This window comes from Protopterus annectens, chromosome 7.part0 (assembly GCF_019279795.1).
Source record: "Protopterus annectens isolate FY-2018-M chromosome 7.part0, PAN1.0, whole genome shotgun sequence".
In the NCBI taxonomy this organism is placed as follows: domain Eukaryota; kingdom Metazoa; phylum Chordata; order Ceratodontiformes; family Protopteridae; genus Protopterus; species Protopterus annectens.
Genome location: NC_056739.1, coordinates 1,690,885,615 through 1,690,900,993, shown reverse-complemented (window position 1 = coordinate 1,690,900,993; position 15,379 = coordinate 1,690,885,615). Strand labels below are relative to the sequence as shown.

At 44.5% G+C, this 15,379-nt stretch overlaps 1 protein-coding gene across 1 annotated transcript in view; it reads left to right on the top strand.

Annotated features, from left to right (window-relative positions):
- The window catches only part of TICRR (TOPBP1 interacting checkpoint and replication regulator), a 3,405,639-nt gene that overhangs the window by 233,251 nt on the left and 3,157,009 nt on the right, over positions 1-15,379 (top strand). The window contains exon 4 of the mRNA XM_044078205.1: positions 6,211-6,487. Coding sequence (XP_043934140.1) covers positions 6,211-6,487 — 277 coding nt within the window. The remainder of the gene's footprint in view (positions 1-6,210; positions 6,488-15,379) is intronic.

Here is a 15,379-nt window from a genome sequence, read left to right as displayed (position 1 = left end):
GCTCGATGGCGGAGACCAATAACTCTTCTCCCGTGTGCTTGGTTACACATGAGAATTCTACAGTGGACTCTAGCTGTATAGTGGTACCTGTTGGAACTGCCATTGACATAACCAGTTCAACTCAGTCGAGTCTGTCTGTCGTCTCACATATGGTGGATGAGCTGTCCGGACACTTTGGAGGGATCCCTGGCCCAAACCACAGTGACCATGGATGCCTCCCAACTCTGGTGGGTGGGAGCATTGTTCGGGCAGGACAGTCCAAGGTGTGTGGCCCCCCTTAGAGACCAGCTTGCATATAAATGTCCTAGAGATTAGGGCGGTCCTTCTAGTGTTGTAGGCCCTTCGTGCCTTTCTTCCTCTGGAGACCATTGCTCTTCAGTCAGACATGTCAGTGGTCTGGTATATCAACAAATGGGGAGGGACCAGATCATATCCCCTTTATCGCAAGGCCGTAAGTGTGTGGGAATGGGTGATCACCGGTCACTTTCTTATCGCAACACACATTCCGGGACGGTCCAACATCCTAATGGACAGGCTGTCAGACCATTCTGATGCCTTATGAGTGGTCTCTGAATCTGTCAGTAGCGGAACAGATCTTCAGCGACTGAGGTCAACCTTGCTGCGATCTCTTCGCATCTTCTTCAAACATGAAGTGCAGCAAGTTTTTCGTTCTGAACCCCCTGCAAGGGGCGTCCCCCAGATACTCTGTAGTTCATGCTTGGCCTCTCTGTCTTCTGTATGCTTACCTGCCAGTACCTTTAATTCGAGGTTTCTACAGAAAGCTCGTCGACTGGGGAGCAAAGTGATCCTCATTGCCGTGTTCTGGCTTCTCTAGGTATGGTTTCCCTCCCTTTGGTCTCACCTTCTGGCTCCACCTTGGATCCTAGATCTCATTCAGGATTTAATTTTACACCCATCGGGGGTGCCTCATCCGAATCTAGACAGCCTGAAGCTCACAGCTTGGCTGCTCCAGTTCCCATGATTGCTATGACTCCTGGACTGTCCTTCTCGGTTAAATCTATTTTGTTGGCTGCTCATAAGTTTTCAGCCAAGAAGGTTTATCGCAGCAAGTGGAAACTTTTTTCCTTTTGGGCCTCTCAAAGGAGTCTAGACCATTTCACAGCTCCTATTTCCACCATTCTTGATTTCCTAGCTGATATTTTTCAGCACGAAGCTAGTTCTTCTATTGTCAAAGTTCATTTGCTGCCATCTCCATTTTCATGTGGCTGAGAATTCTGCCTCTTTAGCCTCTTCCAGACTGTGTAAAGCCTTTATCAAAGGCACCTTTTTGTTATGGCCCCCCCCCCCCCCCCGGTCAAAGATCCTGCTCCCCCATGGGACCTTACGATGGTTCTTCGAGCTTTGGTCGGTCTGCCTTTTGAGCCTGCCGCAACTGCAGATCTGAAATGTTTATCTTGGAAAACAGCTTTTCTGGTGGCTATTACCTCTGCAAAAAGGGTTTCAGAATTACAGGCCTTTTCCATCAAAAATCCTTACATGATTTTTCATAAAGATAGGGTTTCCTTTCGAACCAATCCATCTTTTCTTTCTAAGGTGGCATCACCAGTAAATATCATTCAGACCATCAAATGGCCTGTGCTTTTACCTAATTTTACTAACCAGATGAAATACAAGTTCCACATGTTGGATGTTCATAGACAGTTATGATTCTATTTTCAGAGGACAAAAGATTTCCGTAAATCTGATCAATTGTTAGGTTTCACCAGAAAGGGTTTATAGAAGGATACCATCTCCAAGGTCACTATAGCTAGATGGATTTCTTCATGTATCGTGCAGGTCTACAAGGACAGAGAGGTAGGTCTCCTCCAGGTCAGGTGAAAGCTCATTCCACTTGGTCCATGGATGCGTCTGCTGCCTTTTGGTCTAGTGTGTCTTTTGATGATATTTGTTCTGCAGCTACTTGGTCCTCATCTCATACGTTTATTTCTCATTAAAAAATGGATTTGATTTCCAGAAAGAGAGCATCCTTTGATTCTGCGGTGCTCTGGAGTATCCTTCCTTGAGGGCCTCCCAGGAGTTTTAGTAGCTGGGGACTCTGTCCCACAGGTTGAAGACCAAATGAAGTAAACTACTTCAGTTAAAGAAGTTGTGTACTCACTGTAATGTTCCATCTGAGTAGTTGTACATTTGTCTTCAACCATCCCTCCCTCCTTCCCCCAGACCTTGGCATATGATCAGCCTACAGGCTGCAGTATAGGTCACAAGTAAATCTTTCAGGTCAGGTTGTTAGTATAACTTGAGCAAACTCGATGTGGCAATGGAAGGCAGTGGATGTGTATTATAGGTAAGGGGAGGAGTTTGGAGCTTGGAGCTAATGCTAGTAGAAGTTGCCGTCTCGGATCCGATACGGATCTGTAACCCACAGGTTGAAGACAAATGAAGTACAACTACTCAGATGGAACGTTATGGTGAGTACATAAATTCTTTTTTTCTTCTGAGACCTCCCCAGAGAATCCCACTGAGGAGGTCCCTAAGAACAAGTACAAGAGGAAGCACTTGGACTCTCAAGAGTCCGTCACTTATGATACGGATTTCATTAAAGTTGAAGGGTCCCCACAGTCACCTCCAGAAGATGTCTCATTTGGAGACATCCTTGAGCTCTTAAAATAGAGAGGTGGTTGGACACCCAGCAACCCTTCATCTGAGGAGTGTGTATTCCTGGAGGCTTTTGGTACTGGCCTGTCTACTTCCTGGGTTACTCCACCCACTGGGCTTATAGAATAGGTCTCTTGCCGGGCATGGAAGGAACCTGACACAGTTGAGCCCATACCCCAGAGACCAAACGATTATGATACCACCTTTGGATAAACAGTTTTGGGGTAAGTGCCAGTTGATGCCATCGTCGTGAGGGTGGCCTCCAAAAAGGAACTTGCTGAAGAGAGTTCCAATGTCTGTCCCCCTAACAGGGAGTCTCGGGGAAATGGCCTGGTTTAGGAAGTGTATCTGTGCTTCAGAGACCTTCGCCTTAAGGTCACTGAATTATTTGGCACATTTTACAAAGTTGCAGAGGGATTTGATTAAGGAACTGTCCGATACCCTCTCAGGGTCTATTTCTGCAAAGGGCCAATCATCAGTGACTCCTCAATTGGCTGCCGTGCGATTGTTTCAAATTCATCCGTGAGGCTCATTTTGCGTGTAGCCGAAGGAACTTCAAGGGCAGTGGGTTCAGGCTTTTCCATCCGTAGACATGCCTAGATGTGCTTATGTGATTTTTCAGAGCCTTTCAGGACTTTTTCTAGTCAGTGCTGCCTTTGATGGCACATCTTTGTTTGGCCCCAAAGTGAGGGACGCATTATTTGTGTGTGAAAAAGATGGAAAGACCTTGTCTGCCATAGGCATATGTTTTTTTGACCCCTTAGAGATCATGTTCAAGGAATCAATGATGTTATCAAAAGATGTGGTTCAGGAAGTCTCACGGTCCTTTCCAGGACACTCATGAAAAAGTTCCCCCAGGGGCAGAGGGAGGAATTCCAGTGGTCGATGCCGCACCTGCAGCAGAGGAGGCCAACAAAGCTAGGGGTCCAGAGATTCTTTCTTGGATAGATCCTACCAGTGCTTCTCTGGAGGCAATCGGGGGGGTTGATTATCCCTGCACCAGGTAAGTATATGATTTCCCTTTTAGCCTCATCTCTTTCCCTCCTGAGTTTTTTGCTGCCAGTACCATGATTCCTTAGCTAATTTCTTTCAGTCACTTGTTTGAAGATACACTTTTTGATAAAATATCCATGCTCCATTCCCATACTGGCTTAATTCTTTGAATATTTTCTACTACTGCATGAAAATAATAATCTCTGTAGTGGTGGTGGTTTTCCTTGACTTGCATCCAGAATCCTAGTCTGGCTTTATCCCTCTAACTACCCCCCCCCCCCCCCCCGAGTTTCATCTTATCTTTCCACTTTGGTTTATAATCTTTTGCTTCTATTTTATGTATACAAGTCTTAACTGTGTAGTTGTAAAGTATCCCTTTGAATCAGGTAGTCTTAAACTACCTTGTTCAGCTGGGGGGATTTGCTTTTCACTTAACTCTTGCCCTCTTCCCTTAATAGATTCTTACCTTTTAGGTTCATAGGGAAAAACTAGGTTAGCTGCCCTTGTTGGCCATTTTAAGCCTAGCCATTTTCCCCTTTTTGTGCTCAAATTAACTTCCCATTTGATCAGAGATTCGCTTTACCCATCCTCTGTTGATAATTACATATTACAGCAAATGAGAATCACTGGGAATCATACCATAAATAATTTGAGGAGACTCATGCATGGAATAAAGCATTTAAGAGCTGCCTCTGCCCATTAGTAGTACATTGACAGTCCTGGGCTAAATTATCCATTTCCCATTCATAGATCCAAGTTGCTCTTGAGTATTGATAGAGATTGACTTTGTTTTATGTGGATGATGAGTTTGTTCCAGAGCAGCAGTATCTTCTGTGAGATATACTTGGCGCTCTAAACAGTTCTGTTGTTTCAGAAGAGGTTTTGTATCTCTAGACTGAGTATTTCTGATTACAGTTGACTTGCTGTTGTGCAGTAAATTAATCAGTTTTGGGTTGGAAGCTGCTTTGGGTGCCAGTCACAGGTCGTGTCTTAACAGTCTGTAGGGTATTTGTATTCTTTTAGTAAGATGTCTCTGTGGGCATTTAAGTTGTTGCATGTGTCTGGACAGATAAAGGCAAGGAAGGTATTATATTCACTGATTGGCCTAATGAGGGCTGAGTAAAGGGGGGGATAACCTCCCTAGATCTGGACAGTCCCTTTGTTTTTAAACCATGTAGTATGAAAGTATTTTCTTAAAGTAGTGGGTGCATTTTGCTCAAAAGTGAGGTCACTGTCCACATAAGTTTCAAAATCCCAATCAGCCGAGTCAGCTCTCAGGGGCGTTTTGTTAACGTGGTAGTTCCCTGTGATAGACAACTTCCCAAAGAATACATTAATGTTTTTCACATTTAGTTTAAATCTGTGATTTTGGCACCAGTTATTTATTTGGGACAAACTTCCCTGCTTGTAAGTAGCTGCAACTTCTGAAATTGCTGCTTGCAAAAGGCACATGAATGCTCTGATGCACACAAACATGCACTGCTTCTACCTCACAGTGCAGTGTATTGCAGATTCTCTATGGCTTACATAGCTGCAGGTAGCAGCTGGGCTGCTTCACACCAGAATGAGCAAGTTAGTGTTGGCTACTTACTTGACTGTTTGCTTGCCCATTTCCTCTAGCACCTGTGCATCTAATCAGATAGGACTTGTAGTTAGGTCTTTCGTTCTGTGCCATGGACGGAAGAAGGCTGATCTGTTTTATTTTAAAGTGACAGTGGGAATGGTCTGAACCAGAGAATCAACCTATTTCTTTTTCTTTCCTGTGTGTGTTAACTAAAAGTATTTCTGTTCCATTATATGATGATTACCAGGTTAGGTTTTGTTTTTACTAAAGTGGCAAGATATGTAAGGTTGACCAGCTTTTTATGTCATTAGCTAAAACCAGATTAGATCAGAATGTATCCAAGCATACCCCATTCAGGTATTTCTCAGCTACTTAAACTTATGTCAAGTGTGGAGTGGGCTCATCCTGGGTGACATGAAGCCCATTTTAGTAGGTGGTAGCAACCTTTACAGACTCATTTTGATGTACACCCTTGTATGATATCTGTGCAGCAAGAGCTTTGTACCTTCAGTACAATTGCAAGTTACTTGAGATGATGTCATATTCAGTTCTAGGTCTTCCAGTGGGGGCAATTTTAAATCTTGGTGATGCTTCATTAAAGATGTGAGCAAAGGTGGATTTGCTTAGGACAGCACTTTCTTGTAAAGAATGAGCTCCTTTTTATTGCTAGAGGTAGGTCCATCTTCATCTCAAATTCTGTGTTTGATGTAGCTAGCATAGTGCTCTTTTCCCCTGCTGATAATTGTCTGTTAATTAGTACTACTGCATGAGCTTTAGGGTGGCAATGTACCTTGTGTGTGGTAGGAAAGGAAGAGGGTCCTCAGCATCCTGGGAAGCTTATATTATTGGATTGGTCCTAAAGCCTGCAATATTAGTTCTGTTTTGGAGTTTGCCACCTTCTTGCAGACCAGTCATCATGGTAAGTAACTTTTGTTTGTACCCAGTTGCTTCTTTAACTATATTTTTAGCATTCCGTTTTTATTTTTGAAGCAGTATGTTCTGTATATATGATTTTTTTTTTTTTTTTACCATTTCAGCTTTTGGAATCGGAAGACCATGTGGGGTATATGGTAGTTTCAGAAGTGATGAGTCTTGTTGGAGGAAGTGTAGTACCATTTGATGCACTGATACGCTGTTCTTACAAAACTAAAGAAGGCGAGCTTCTCGATCTACATCGTGGCAAATCAGGATCCTCTACTGTAAGACCATATATTCCTGCCTTCCCTTTTGAGTCTGGTTTTATATGTTTGAGCAGCAATCCTCTTTATCAAGCCGCATTTCCCCAGCAAACAGGAGTACTGTCTGTCATGCATGGTAAGTTTTTCTTCCACTACTACTTGAAATACTTGTCACAGTGTATGATTTTAAATAGCTGAGGTTGTGTTACAATTTCAGGTATAAGTTAGCTACGTTTACTGTTTGAATTGTTTTTTTTTTTTCAAAGCTGAAGCTGCTGTGCCTTCTGAGTAACCTAGTCACAGTTGTGTAAGATGTTGCAAAATTGAGTTGCAAATGTCACGTGGCTCTGTGACATAGAAGGATATAAAGTCATGGCTATAGGCTAGATGACCAGAATTTGAGTAGGGCTTATGAACTGCCGGAGCTGGGTTGAGGATGGTGTGAACAGAGTTGCTGATGTCAACTTGTGCAGCTTGAAAGTGGTTGGGATTGTTGTTCAAGTTGGCTAATTGTCACTTGAATGAGGTAACTTGCAGATGATAAAATTATCTGGGAATGAGCACATGGGATGGGTACTCTGAAACCTGTGACTCTGCATATGTCTTAAAATGCATAAGCTTAGGAAGGTTCTTGTGTTGATACAGGTGTCCACATCAACCAGGGTTAGGGCTAAAAATGGAATCGGTGAAAGCTTTGAGTAATCCTTGATAGACTGGTAGAAGTAGAGGCAATGGAAGCTGAAGCCGGGTGGATTGCTGGTCCACTTATCTGGATGGTTTGCCGAGAGTGCCAGGCTACAGAAGGCTGATGTTCCTTAACATTGCAACATCACTCAAACTTCATAGCTGCCCCCCCCCCCCCAGACAGCAGTTAGCAGGTGCTGAGGATGCCCAGTACATTTGGGGGAAATGTATATGCTTCTGCAGCTCTTGTTTTTAGAATTCTCAACTCTCTAGCTCAACAGTTGGAAGGTTATCCTTGCCTCTTGTGAGAATATGAACAATGTTTTGGCATTAGTTGCTTCTTGCAAGGGAAAATCTGCTTTGTGTAATTTTGGATTCTGCCATTTCTCAAGTCACTGCCCATTGTTTAAAATGTGTACTTGTCTCAGACTTCCTGTTTCACTGATTCTACTTATGCTACCACAAGGGATGCTGCCACTGGAACTATTATGAGAAAGCTTGCCTGGTTGCATTTAGAAAGTCTCCCAGATGCCCAAAAGTGAAATTTTGAATTCTCCTTTGGATAGAGAACTAGTTTGTCGATATTCTGCTCCAGAGGTCATTAAAAAGTGTGGTGACAGGTTGAAGTTGATTCACAGAATGTTTCAAACGTTTCAGCCCTGTTTCACCAAGTTTATTTAAGGGATCCTATGCTTCCTAGTCTCAATCAAAAGCAAAATAAATTAGTGCCAGCAATGTGCTAGGGAGCAGACATTTATAAAAAGCAGTGGCAGGGATGTATCGAAAAGAAAGAAGGAACCCCAGAACAAAGGACAGTCTTACAAGTTAGAAATGACTATATGATGGACTTTCCTCCCCCTTTGTACCCTGGAAGAAGTTTAATCCCGCCAGAAACTCTGAATCTCCATTGCTGTCTTGGCAACTGATTGTTTTAGACAGGTAGGTTCCGAGGATAGTCCATCAAAGCTACAAATTACAGTGGGAGTCTTCCCTTTTCAGTGGATTTCTTCAAATCTGCCTGACAAAACACTTTTTTCCTCCTGTCATCCAGCATATGCTGTTAATAAGACTGTTGTCTGTGTCAAGAACCTCAAGTTAGCTTGATGAGCTGATTGAAGTGGAGCAAGAATTTGATCCAGTTACCAGTTTCCATTCTTTCATCAACTGATGGGTTCAGATCCGAACTACTGGATCCGACTCTGCTGTTGGAAAAGCTTGTGGCAGCTTAGAACTCTCGAGCTTCTCCCCTTGCCCAGAATGCACCAACCCCCCATTACCCCAGATCTTGTTTGGTGCTTCCAGCGAAAGACATGGTTGCTAGACTCAAACTTGAATTTAGATACTTTTGTTGTTCTTTTTACTGGTGTTTCTTTGTTTTCTCCATTTGTCTTGTCTTGTCTTTTTCTCCCTTTCCCTTATACACTTGTCATAGCTCTTAACTACCTTTCTAGGTAGCTCTATCTCTTTCCTTTAGTTTTTGTTTTTTTAAAAAAAAAACTAAAAAACTAGTTATTGTGTTATAGTTAGAATCTTTAAAGTTTGCAGTTTTGGTTTGAGTCACTTGTTAAGATGTCTGAGAAAGATAAAAGCCCGGTGAGTTTTAGAGTGTGGAAATTGTGTTTGGAAAAATTCCCATTTCTGACACTCGTATGCTTTGTGTTACTGTCTTGGATCCCTTCATCTTTAAGAAAATTGTTCATTCTGTCATGCATTCAACCCAAGGTTTCTGGTTGAACGCAAAAACATAATACTGAAGGGTTCACTCTTGTCCTTTAGCTAGGCTTTATCTGGAGCTTCTAAACAAAATTCTAGGAAAAATTTCTCCCACTTCAAGCACTTCACCGCTTCTTCTAAGTCTTCGGAGAAGTCCTTGAAAAGGTCTCTTACGGATCGATTTGTTCCTTTGGATCCTAAGAATAAAAAGCCAAAATCTACGGCTCTGACTTCATCCTCTGATCTGAAATAAAGAAATGATCCTTGGATCAGATAAACCAAGGAAATTAAACGCACCTTGAATCAGACCCCCTTGTTTCCGACGCAGAGACCTCATGATGTAGTAGTTTTACCCAGAACAAAATACTTCTCCCTCGATGGACCCACTTTCCCTCCAGAGTTCCTTCCCCCTTCTATTTGAGGCACAGATCTTTCAGGAATGTTCACTCGCTGTTCCAGAATTATGACGAAAGACTGTGTGGAGAGGTTAGCTAGGAAAATTCCCTCGGCTCAGAGCTAGTCAGTGATCCTTCAAACTTCTACCCATTTGGGTCAGCAGATCTGTTTTTGCAATACTCCTTTACCAATTCCTACTCTGACTCCTTTCAAGGTTTTGGAGCCTTTGGATCTGAGTGGTCTGGGTCTGTCCGCTTCGGATCTGAGAATTCCTTTGTCCTTTGATCCGAGGCTTGCTCTGAGCTGATGTCCTTCAAGGATGCATCTGCAGTCCTTACATATGGGTTGTTCTGCCTCAGGCAGCACTTCGGTCGGCCGGATTCCAAAGTCTGGGTCCGGCGTCGGCTGATGTCGCCCCTTCCCCGACGTCAGAGTGCCTGGGGTATAAAAACTTCAGCAGACGCCATCTTCCCCAGTCATTCTTGCCGCGTGGTGCCCGAAGCAGTTCGCAAGTGCCGGTCGGCCAGCTCCTGTAACTTCAGCTACCGAAGACTTCAAAAAGCTAAGTACCCCGTTGGGGACTCTCTCTTGCCACAGCCGATGTCAGATCAAACACTTAAAGTTAATAATTGCTTGACTTGTGGGAAACAAATACCTCATAAGGATTTCCATTCCTACTGCCTCCCCTGCCTAGGCCCAGACCACGATGTCTCTGCCTGTACTGCCTGTGCCTCCTTTAATCGACGCACTCTTAGGCGTCGGTCGGAGTTTGCAGAGGAATTTTTGGGGCTAGTTTCTCTTATAAAATGCCGTCGGAGACTCCGACTTCTCATTTAACTAAGAAACAGAAGGACAAGGACCGACACACACGGACCGTGGTTTCGGCTGAAACCGCTCCTAGGCCTGCCGTGAGTGTCTCGGTCTCGGCTGAAACAGTCCTTGGTACTTCCGTCTGTAGAAACCGCTCAACAGACAGCCTCGGTCCCGGAGGCCTTTTCTGAGTCGGTTATAGAATTACCCTTGCAAATCGGTGTTCAGGAACCTACCTACACCATTCCCCTAGACAAAACTACTCCAGCACGTGAGGCAGCCAGGCCCCCTGCATCCATGTCCATAAAAGCTTTCACTAGGGCTAAAGCTGCTAAGCAACAAAAAACTCTGCCTCCCAAGTCTATTTCTCAGGGATCCACTACAGGTTCTCTGATACTAAGTTTGGCTGAGGACCTTATTTCCTTAATTAGGGGCTCTCAGTCTCATCCGGACAGGGGCTCTCAACCCCCACTAGACAAAAGGCCCAGGGTTGAGTCTGCTGAACCTCAGTCCTCTGATGGAGGCCTCTGATGGCTCTGCTCTGTCAGACTACCAGGAGGAGGCCTTCACGGCCTATGAGGATTCTGATACAGAGGTATCTATTCTCTCTGCCTCCCCTCCTGAAGAGCTGTCCTTTGGGGAGACCCTTCACTCCATGAGAGAGCATTTCCAGTGGCAGGGCCAGGAATTCTCCGATTCCAGGAAGAGATTAAGGACCTTTCTTCATTTACCTCAGCATAGACCTTTGGCTATTCCTCGTGTTTTAAGTGTCATTGATGAGGTGTATTCTGAGTCTAGCACTACCCCTGACACCCTTCCTCCGGCTCCTGTTAAACCCGATCGGTACTACAGGGTCCCGGACTCGCATCATTTCCTTTACAAGGCCCACTCTGCTGACCCAGAAACTATTTCCCAGGGTCCTAAAGGGGTTGCAGCTGCCACTTCTAAAAATCCACTCCCCTCTGAAAGGGAGTCCAGGGCTTTAGAGAGATGGGGTAAAAAGGTGTACACTTCTTCCACTCTGTCTATGAGGGCTTTAAATTGTCAATTTCATATGCTACAGTACCAAGAGTATTTGTTAGATGAATTGCAGAAAAAACTGTCTCCGCCTGAACCCCTAGATCGTAAGTCACTTCAGGATCTGGTACATAATTCACAACAGGTTAGCAACCATTTCTTGCAGTGTGGTTATGAGGCATTGGAAGCTTCATGTAGGTCAGCAATGACAGGTGCAGTCATACGTAGACATGCCTGGCTGAAGGAACAATCTCTGCCAGATCATGTTAAGGCTAAGCTTCTGGATGCTCCACTGGAAAAGCAAAAGTTATTTGGCTCCACTGCTCAAGAGGTCTTAAAGAAATTTGAGGAAAAGGCAAAATCTGTACAAACAGTCAAAGATTTCCTCCAGGTACAACCACCAAGATTCAGCAGAAATTGGCCTTCTAAGAAATGGTCCTTTCCAGAAGAGAGATTTCAAAGAGGAAGAACAGGCGTGCCAGAGGTAGAGGGCAAGCTAGAGGCTCCTACAGAGGATGTCAGTGGCAGCCTCCTAACCAGAGAGGTAGTGCAGGTCCAACAACTGCTGCACAAGGACAGACTCAATGACTTCACCTTGACCCCGCCGACCAGGGCTCAATTAGAAGCACCTTTGGGCGGAAAGTTGTCCTTATTCTAAAAAAATTGGCACAGTATTACAAGGGACAAATGGACACTGCAAATAATAGACAAAGGATACAGGTTCCATTTCCATACATTACCAGAAAGAAAGGGAATGCCAAACCTGCCACCAAATCAGAGGGCAGAGGCTTTAAAGCAAATTGCCAACCTATTGCAAATGAAAGCTATAGAAAAGGTTCCTCTCGCAGAACAAGGCCAAGGATTTTTTTCCAGACTATTCCTTGTCCCAAGAAAAGAAAAACAATGGAGGCCTATTCTCGATTTGTCCGCACTGAATACTTATCTCATTGTGTCAAAATTCAAAATGCTGACCCTACAGCAACTCCTTCCCATGCTGGGTAAGGGGTCTTGGCTGGTAACTCTAGACCTCAAGGAGGCATACCTGCATGTCCCTATCAGACAAAGTTGCAGAAGACCCCTCAGATTTCTTGCAGGTTCAGAGCATTATCAATTCTCAGCATTGCCCTTTGGCTTACCTACTGCGCCCAGAGTATTCACGAAATGCCTGGCATCAGTAATTGCACACTGCAGACTTCAGGGGATTCAAATATACCCGTATCTGGACGACTGCCTTATACAAGCGGACAGCCAACAAACTTTGGAAAAACATTTGAATTATGCCATCCGCCTACTGCAGGCCTTGGGATACACAGTCAACATTCACAAGTCAAGACTTGTGCCATCCCAAAGAATAACTTTTCTGGGTGCGGAACTAGATACAACCACCCAATTGGCTTTTCTCACAGAAGAAAAACAGACAACTACCGGATTACTTCAAAAATCTAACAAAACAAACTCAGATGACTGCAAGGAAAATCCTGCAGGCCCTGGGTTACATGGCATCGTGCATTCTTCTGATTCCACAAGCAAGGCTGCATCTGAGAAAATTACAATGGTACCTAAGGAGTTTATGGTCTCAGCACAATCACAGCCTAGAAGCTTTGATACCACGCATTCCATGCCTTCAAAAGGAATTCCTGTGGTGGGCCCAAGCAAGCCAGTCAAACAGGGGCCTGCCTTTCAGCAAACCAGTAACCAGCCAAACCATTACCTCGGACGCTTCAGACCATGGATGGAGAGCACATATGGAGGACAGATGCATCCAAGGTCTATGGTCTCAGAAAGAATTGTGCATGCACATCAACCAAAAGGAAATGCTGGCAGTGATTCATGCAATCGAGGCCTTCAAGCTCTTTCTACATCAAGGCCACCTGCTAATAAGGACAGACAATACCACAGTTATGTGGTACATAAACAAGCAAGGAGGTACCCATTCCTACCCTCTTTGCAGACTAGCAATGAATCTTTGGGAACTTTCCCTAAAACTCAATATAGAGCTGCAATCCCAGTTTGTGCCAGGAAAAGACAATATACTGGCGGACAGCCTAAGCAGAAATACCATGGACCCACACGAATGGATGCTGCACCCAGACATCTTCCTTCAGATAACACAATCATGGGGGAGGCTGGACATAGATCGTTTTGCCTCCCACCACAATCATCAGCTGTAGAAATTCTGCACAAGGACATACCACCCACAAGCATGGAAAGTGGACGCCCTCTCTTTCAGTTGGAATACTCTAACAGTGTATGCATTTCCACCACTCCCACTAATGACCAAGGTCTTACTGAAAATCAAGACGGAGCAGCCAAAAGTGATTCTAATAGCCCCGGACTGGCCAAGGCAGCACTGGTACCCACTGTTACGGAGCCTGTCACACACGAAACCGTGGCCTATACCACTATGGACACTCCTTCTGACACAGCACAATTACAAAACTCTGCACTCCAGCCTGAAAACCCTGCAGCTGACAGCCTGGAAAATACCTTGATTCCTCACCAGGAAAAGCTATCCAAGAGAGTGAAGGATATCATCATGGAAGCTCGCAGACCTTCCACGAGAAAGACATATTCAGCAAATTGGAAAAGATTCCACACTTGGAGCACCGCAAAGGGCCTAGATGCCACAGTGATGAGCATGGCACATATCCTGGAATACTTGGCAGACATGTTCCATAATGGCCTTTCTTACTCTTCCATAAAAATTCATGCTTCAGCAATTTCAGCAGAATACAATACTGATCCACCTGTCTTCTCTCATCCTCTCCTAAGGCAGTTTCTAAGAGGAATTAAAAACATCAATCCTCCAAGAAAACTACCAGTGCCTACATGGGACCTTAACTTCATGTTGGAAAAGTTGACTTTACCTCCCTTTGAACCAGCAGCATCTTCAGAGTTACAGTTCCTGTCTTGGAAGACTGCCTTCCTTCTGGCCATAACCTCAGCAAGAAGAGTATCTGAATTGCAGGCACTCATGGCAGTACAACCATTTCTTATTTTTCATCAGGACAGAGTCTCCTTGAGAACCAATCCTTCATTCATGCCAAAGGTGGTATCCAGGGTCTCATTGAACCAAGCTATTCACCTGCCTACCTTCTTTCCAAACCCACAAAACAAGGGAGAGAAACTTCTGCATACCCTGAACATTCACAGACAGTTACGCTACTACTTGGACAGAACTAAGACTTTCAGAAAAACTGACCAGCTGTTGGTAGCATATGCTGTAGGCATTCAAGGAAAAGCAATTTCCAAACAGACAATTTCAAAATGGATAGGAAATTGCATTCGATTCTGCTACTCTTATCATGGAAAATCTGTGCCAGCTAACATCAGACCTCATTCCACCAGAGCTACAGCCACCTCCACAGCCTTCTTAAGAGGGGTGGCTACCAAGGACATTTTAGAAGCTGCTACATGGAGCTCCATGCATACATTTTCCAAGCATTACAATTTACCCTTATATTCCAGATCCAGAGCAGGCTTTGCTACGGCAGTCCTGCAGGGCATTTTAGCTACACCATCATTTTCTTAGAGCCTACCACCCCCAGCTTGGCTATGGTATTCTACCCATATGTAAGGACTGCAGATGCATCCTTGAAGGACATAGTACAGTTTTGTACCTACCATAAATGTAGATGTCCGATAGGTATGCATCTGCAGTCAGGTTTACCCTCCCTCCTTCCCCTCTGTGGTACTTCTTGGGTACTTATCCGTCTTATAGCTAGCTGGGGTTATCTACTATGGTGTATTTGTTTTATATTACTGTGCATGTTTGCAATATTATTTCAACCAAATTTAGCCTTCCTTAGAGGGCACCTGGCATCTGGGGCAAGAAAAACTGAAGAAGATGGTGTCTGCTGACGTTTTTATACCCCAGGCGCTCTAACGTCGGGGAAGGGGCGACATCAGCCGACGCCGGACCCAGACTTTGGAATCCGGCCGACCGAAGGGCTGCCTGAGGCAGGACAACCCATATGTAAGGACTGCAGATGCATACCTATCGGACATCTACATTTATGGTAGGTACAAAACTGTACTTTCAGTTCATTCTGATCCAGAGAACTCTTGTAACTGAGTCTACTCTGGTTTGAGGTGCTTCACTCTACTTTGAGGGCTTCGAAGCAGTCTCTACACCTCAGTGCCTTGGCAGTGGTTAGTTCGGCTCTGACTTCAATCTCAGACTGTCCTCGGGACAGGGAGGGACTGTGGATCAGAGACTGGCTGTCTCGAACCTGTGTCCTATTTTTCTTTGGTGTGATCACCTTTGCAGTCATGGAGAGAGCCTCGTCTGCACCACTGACTCAGATGGTACCTACTTCCTTGGATCCTCTGTTTACATCTGTACCATCTCTGCATCTGGAGTCTCAACTGTTCTCTGCACAGGGACAGTTTGTACTGAAACCCAAGG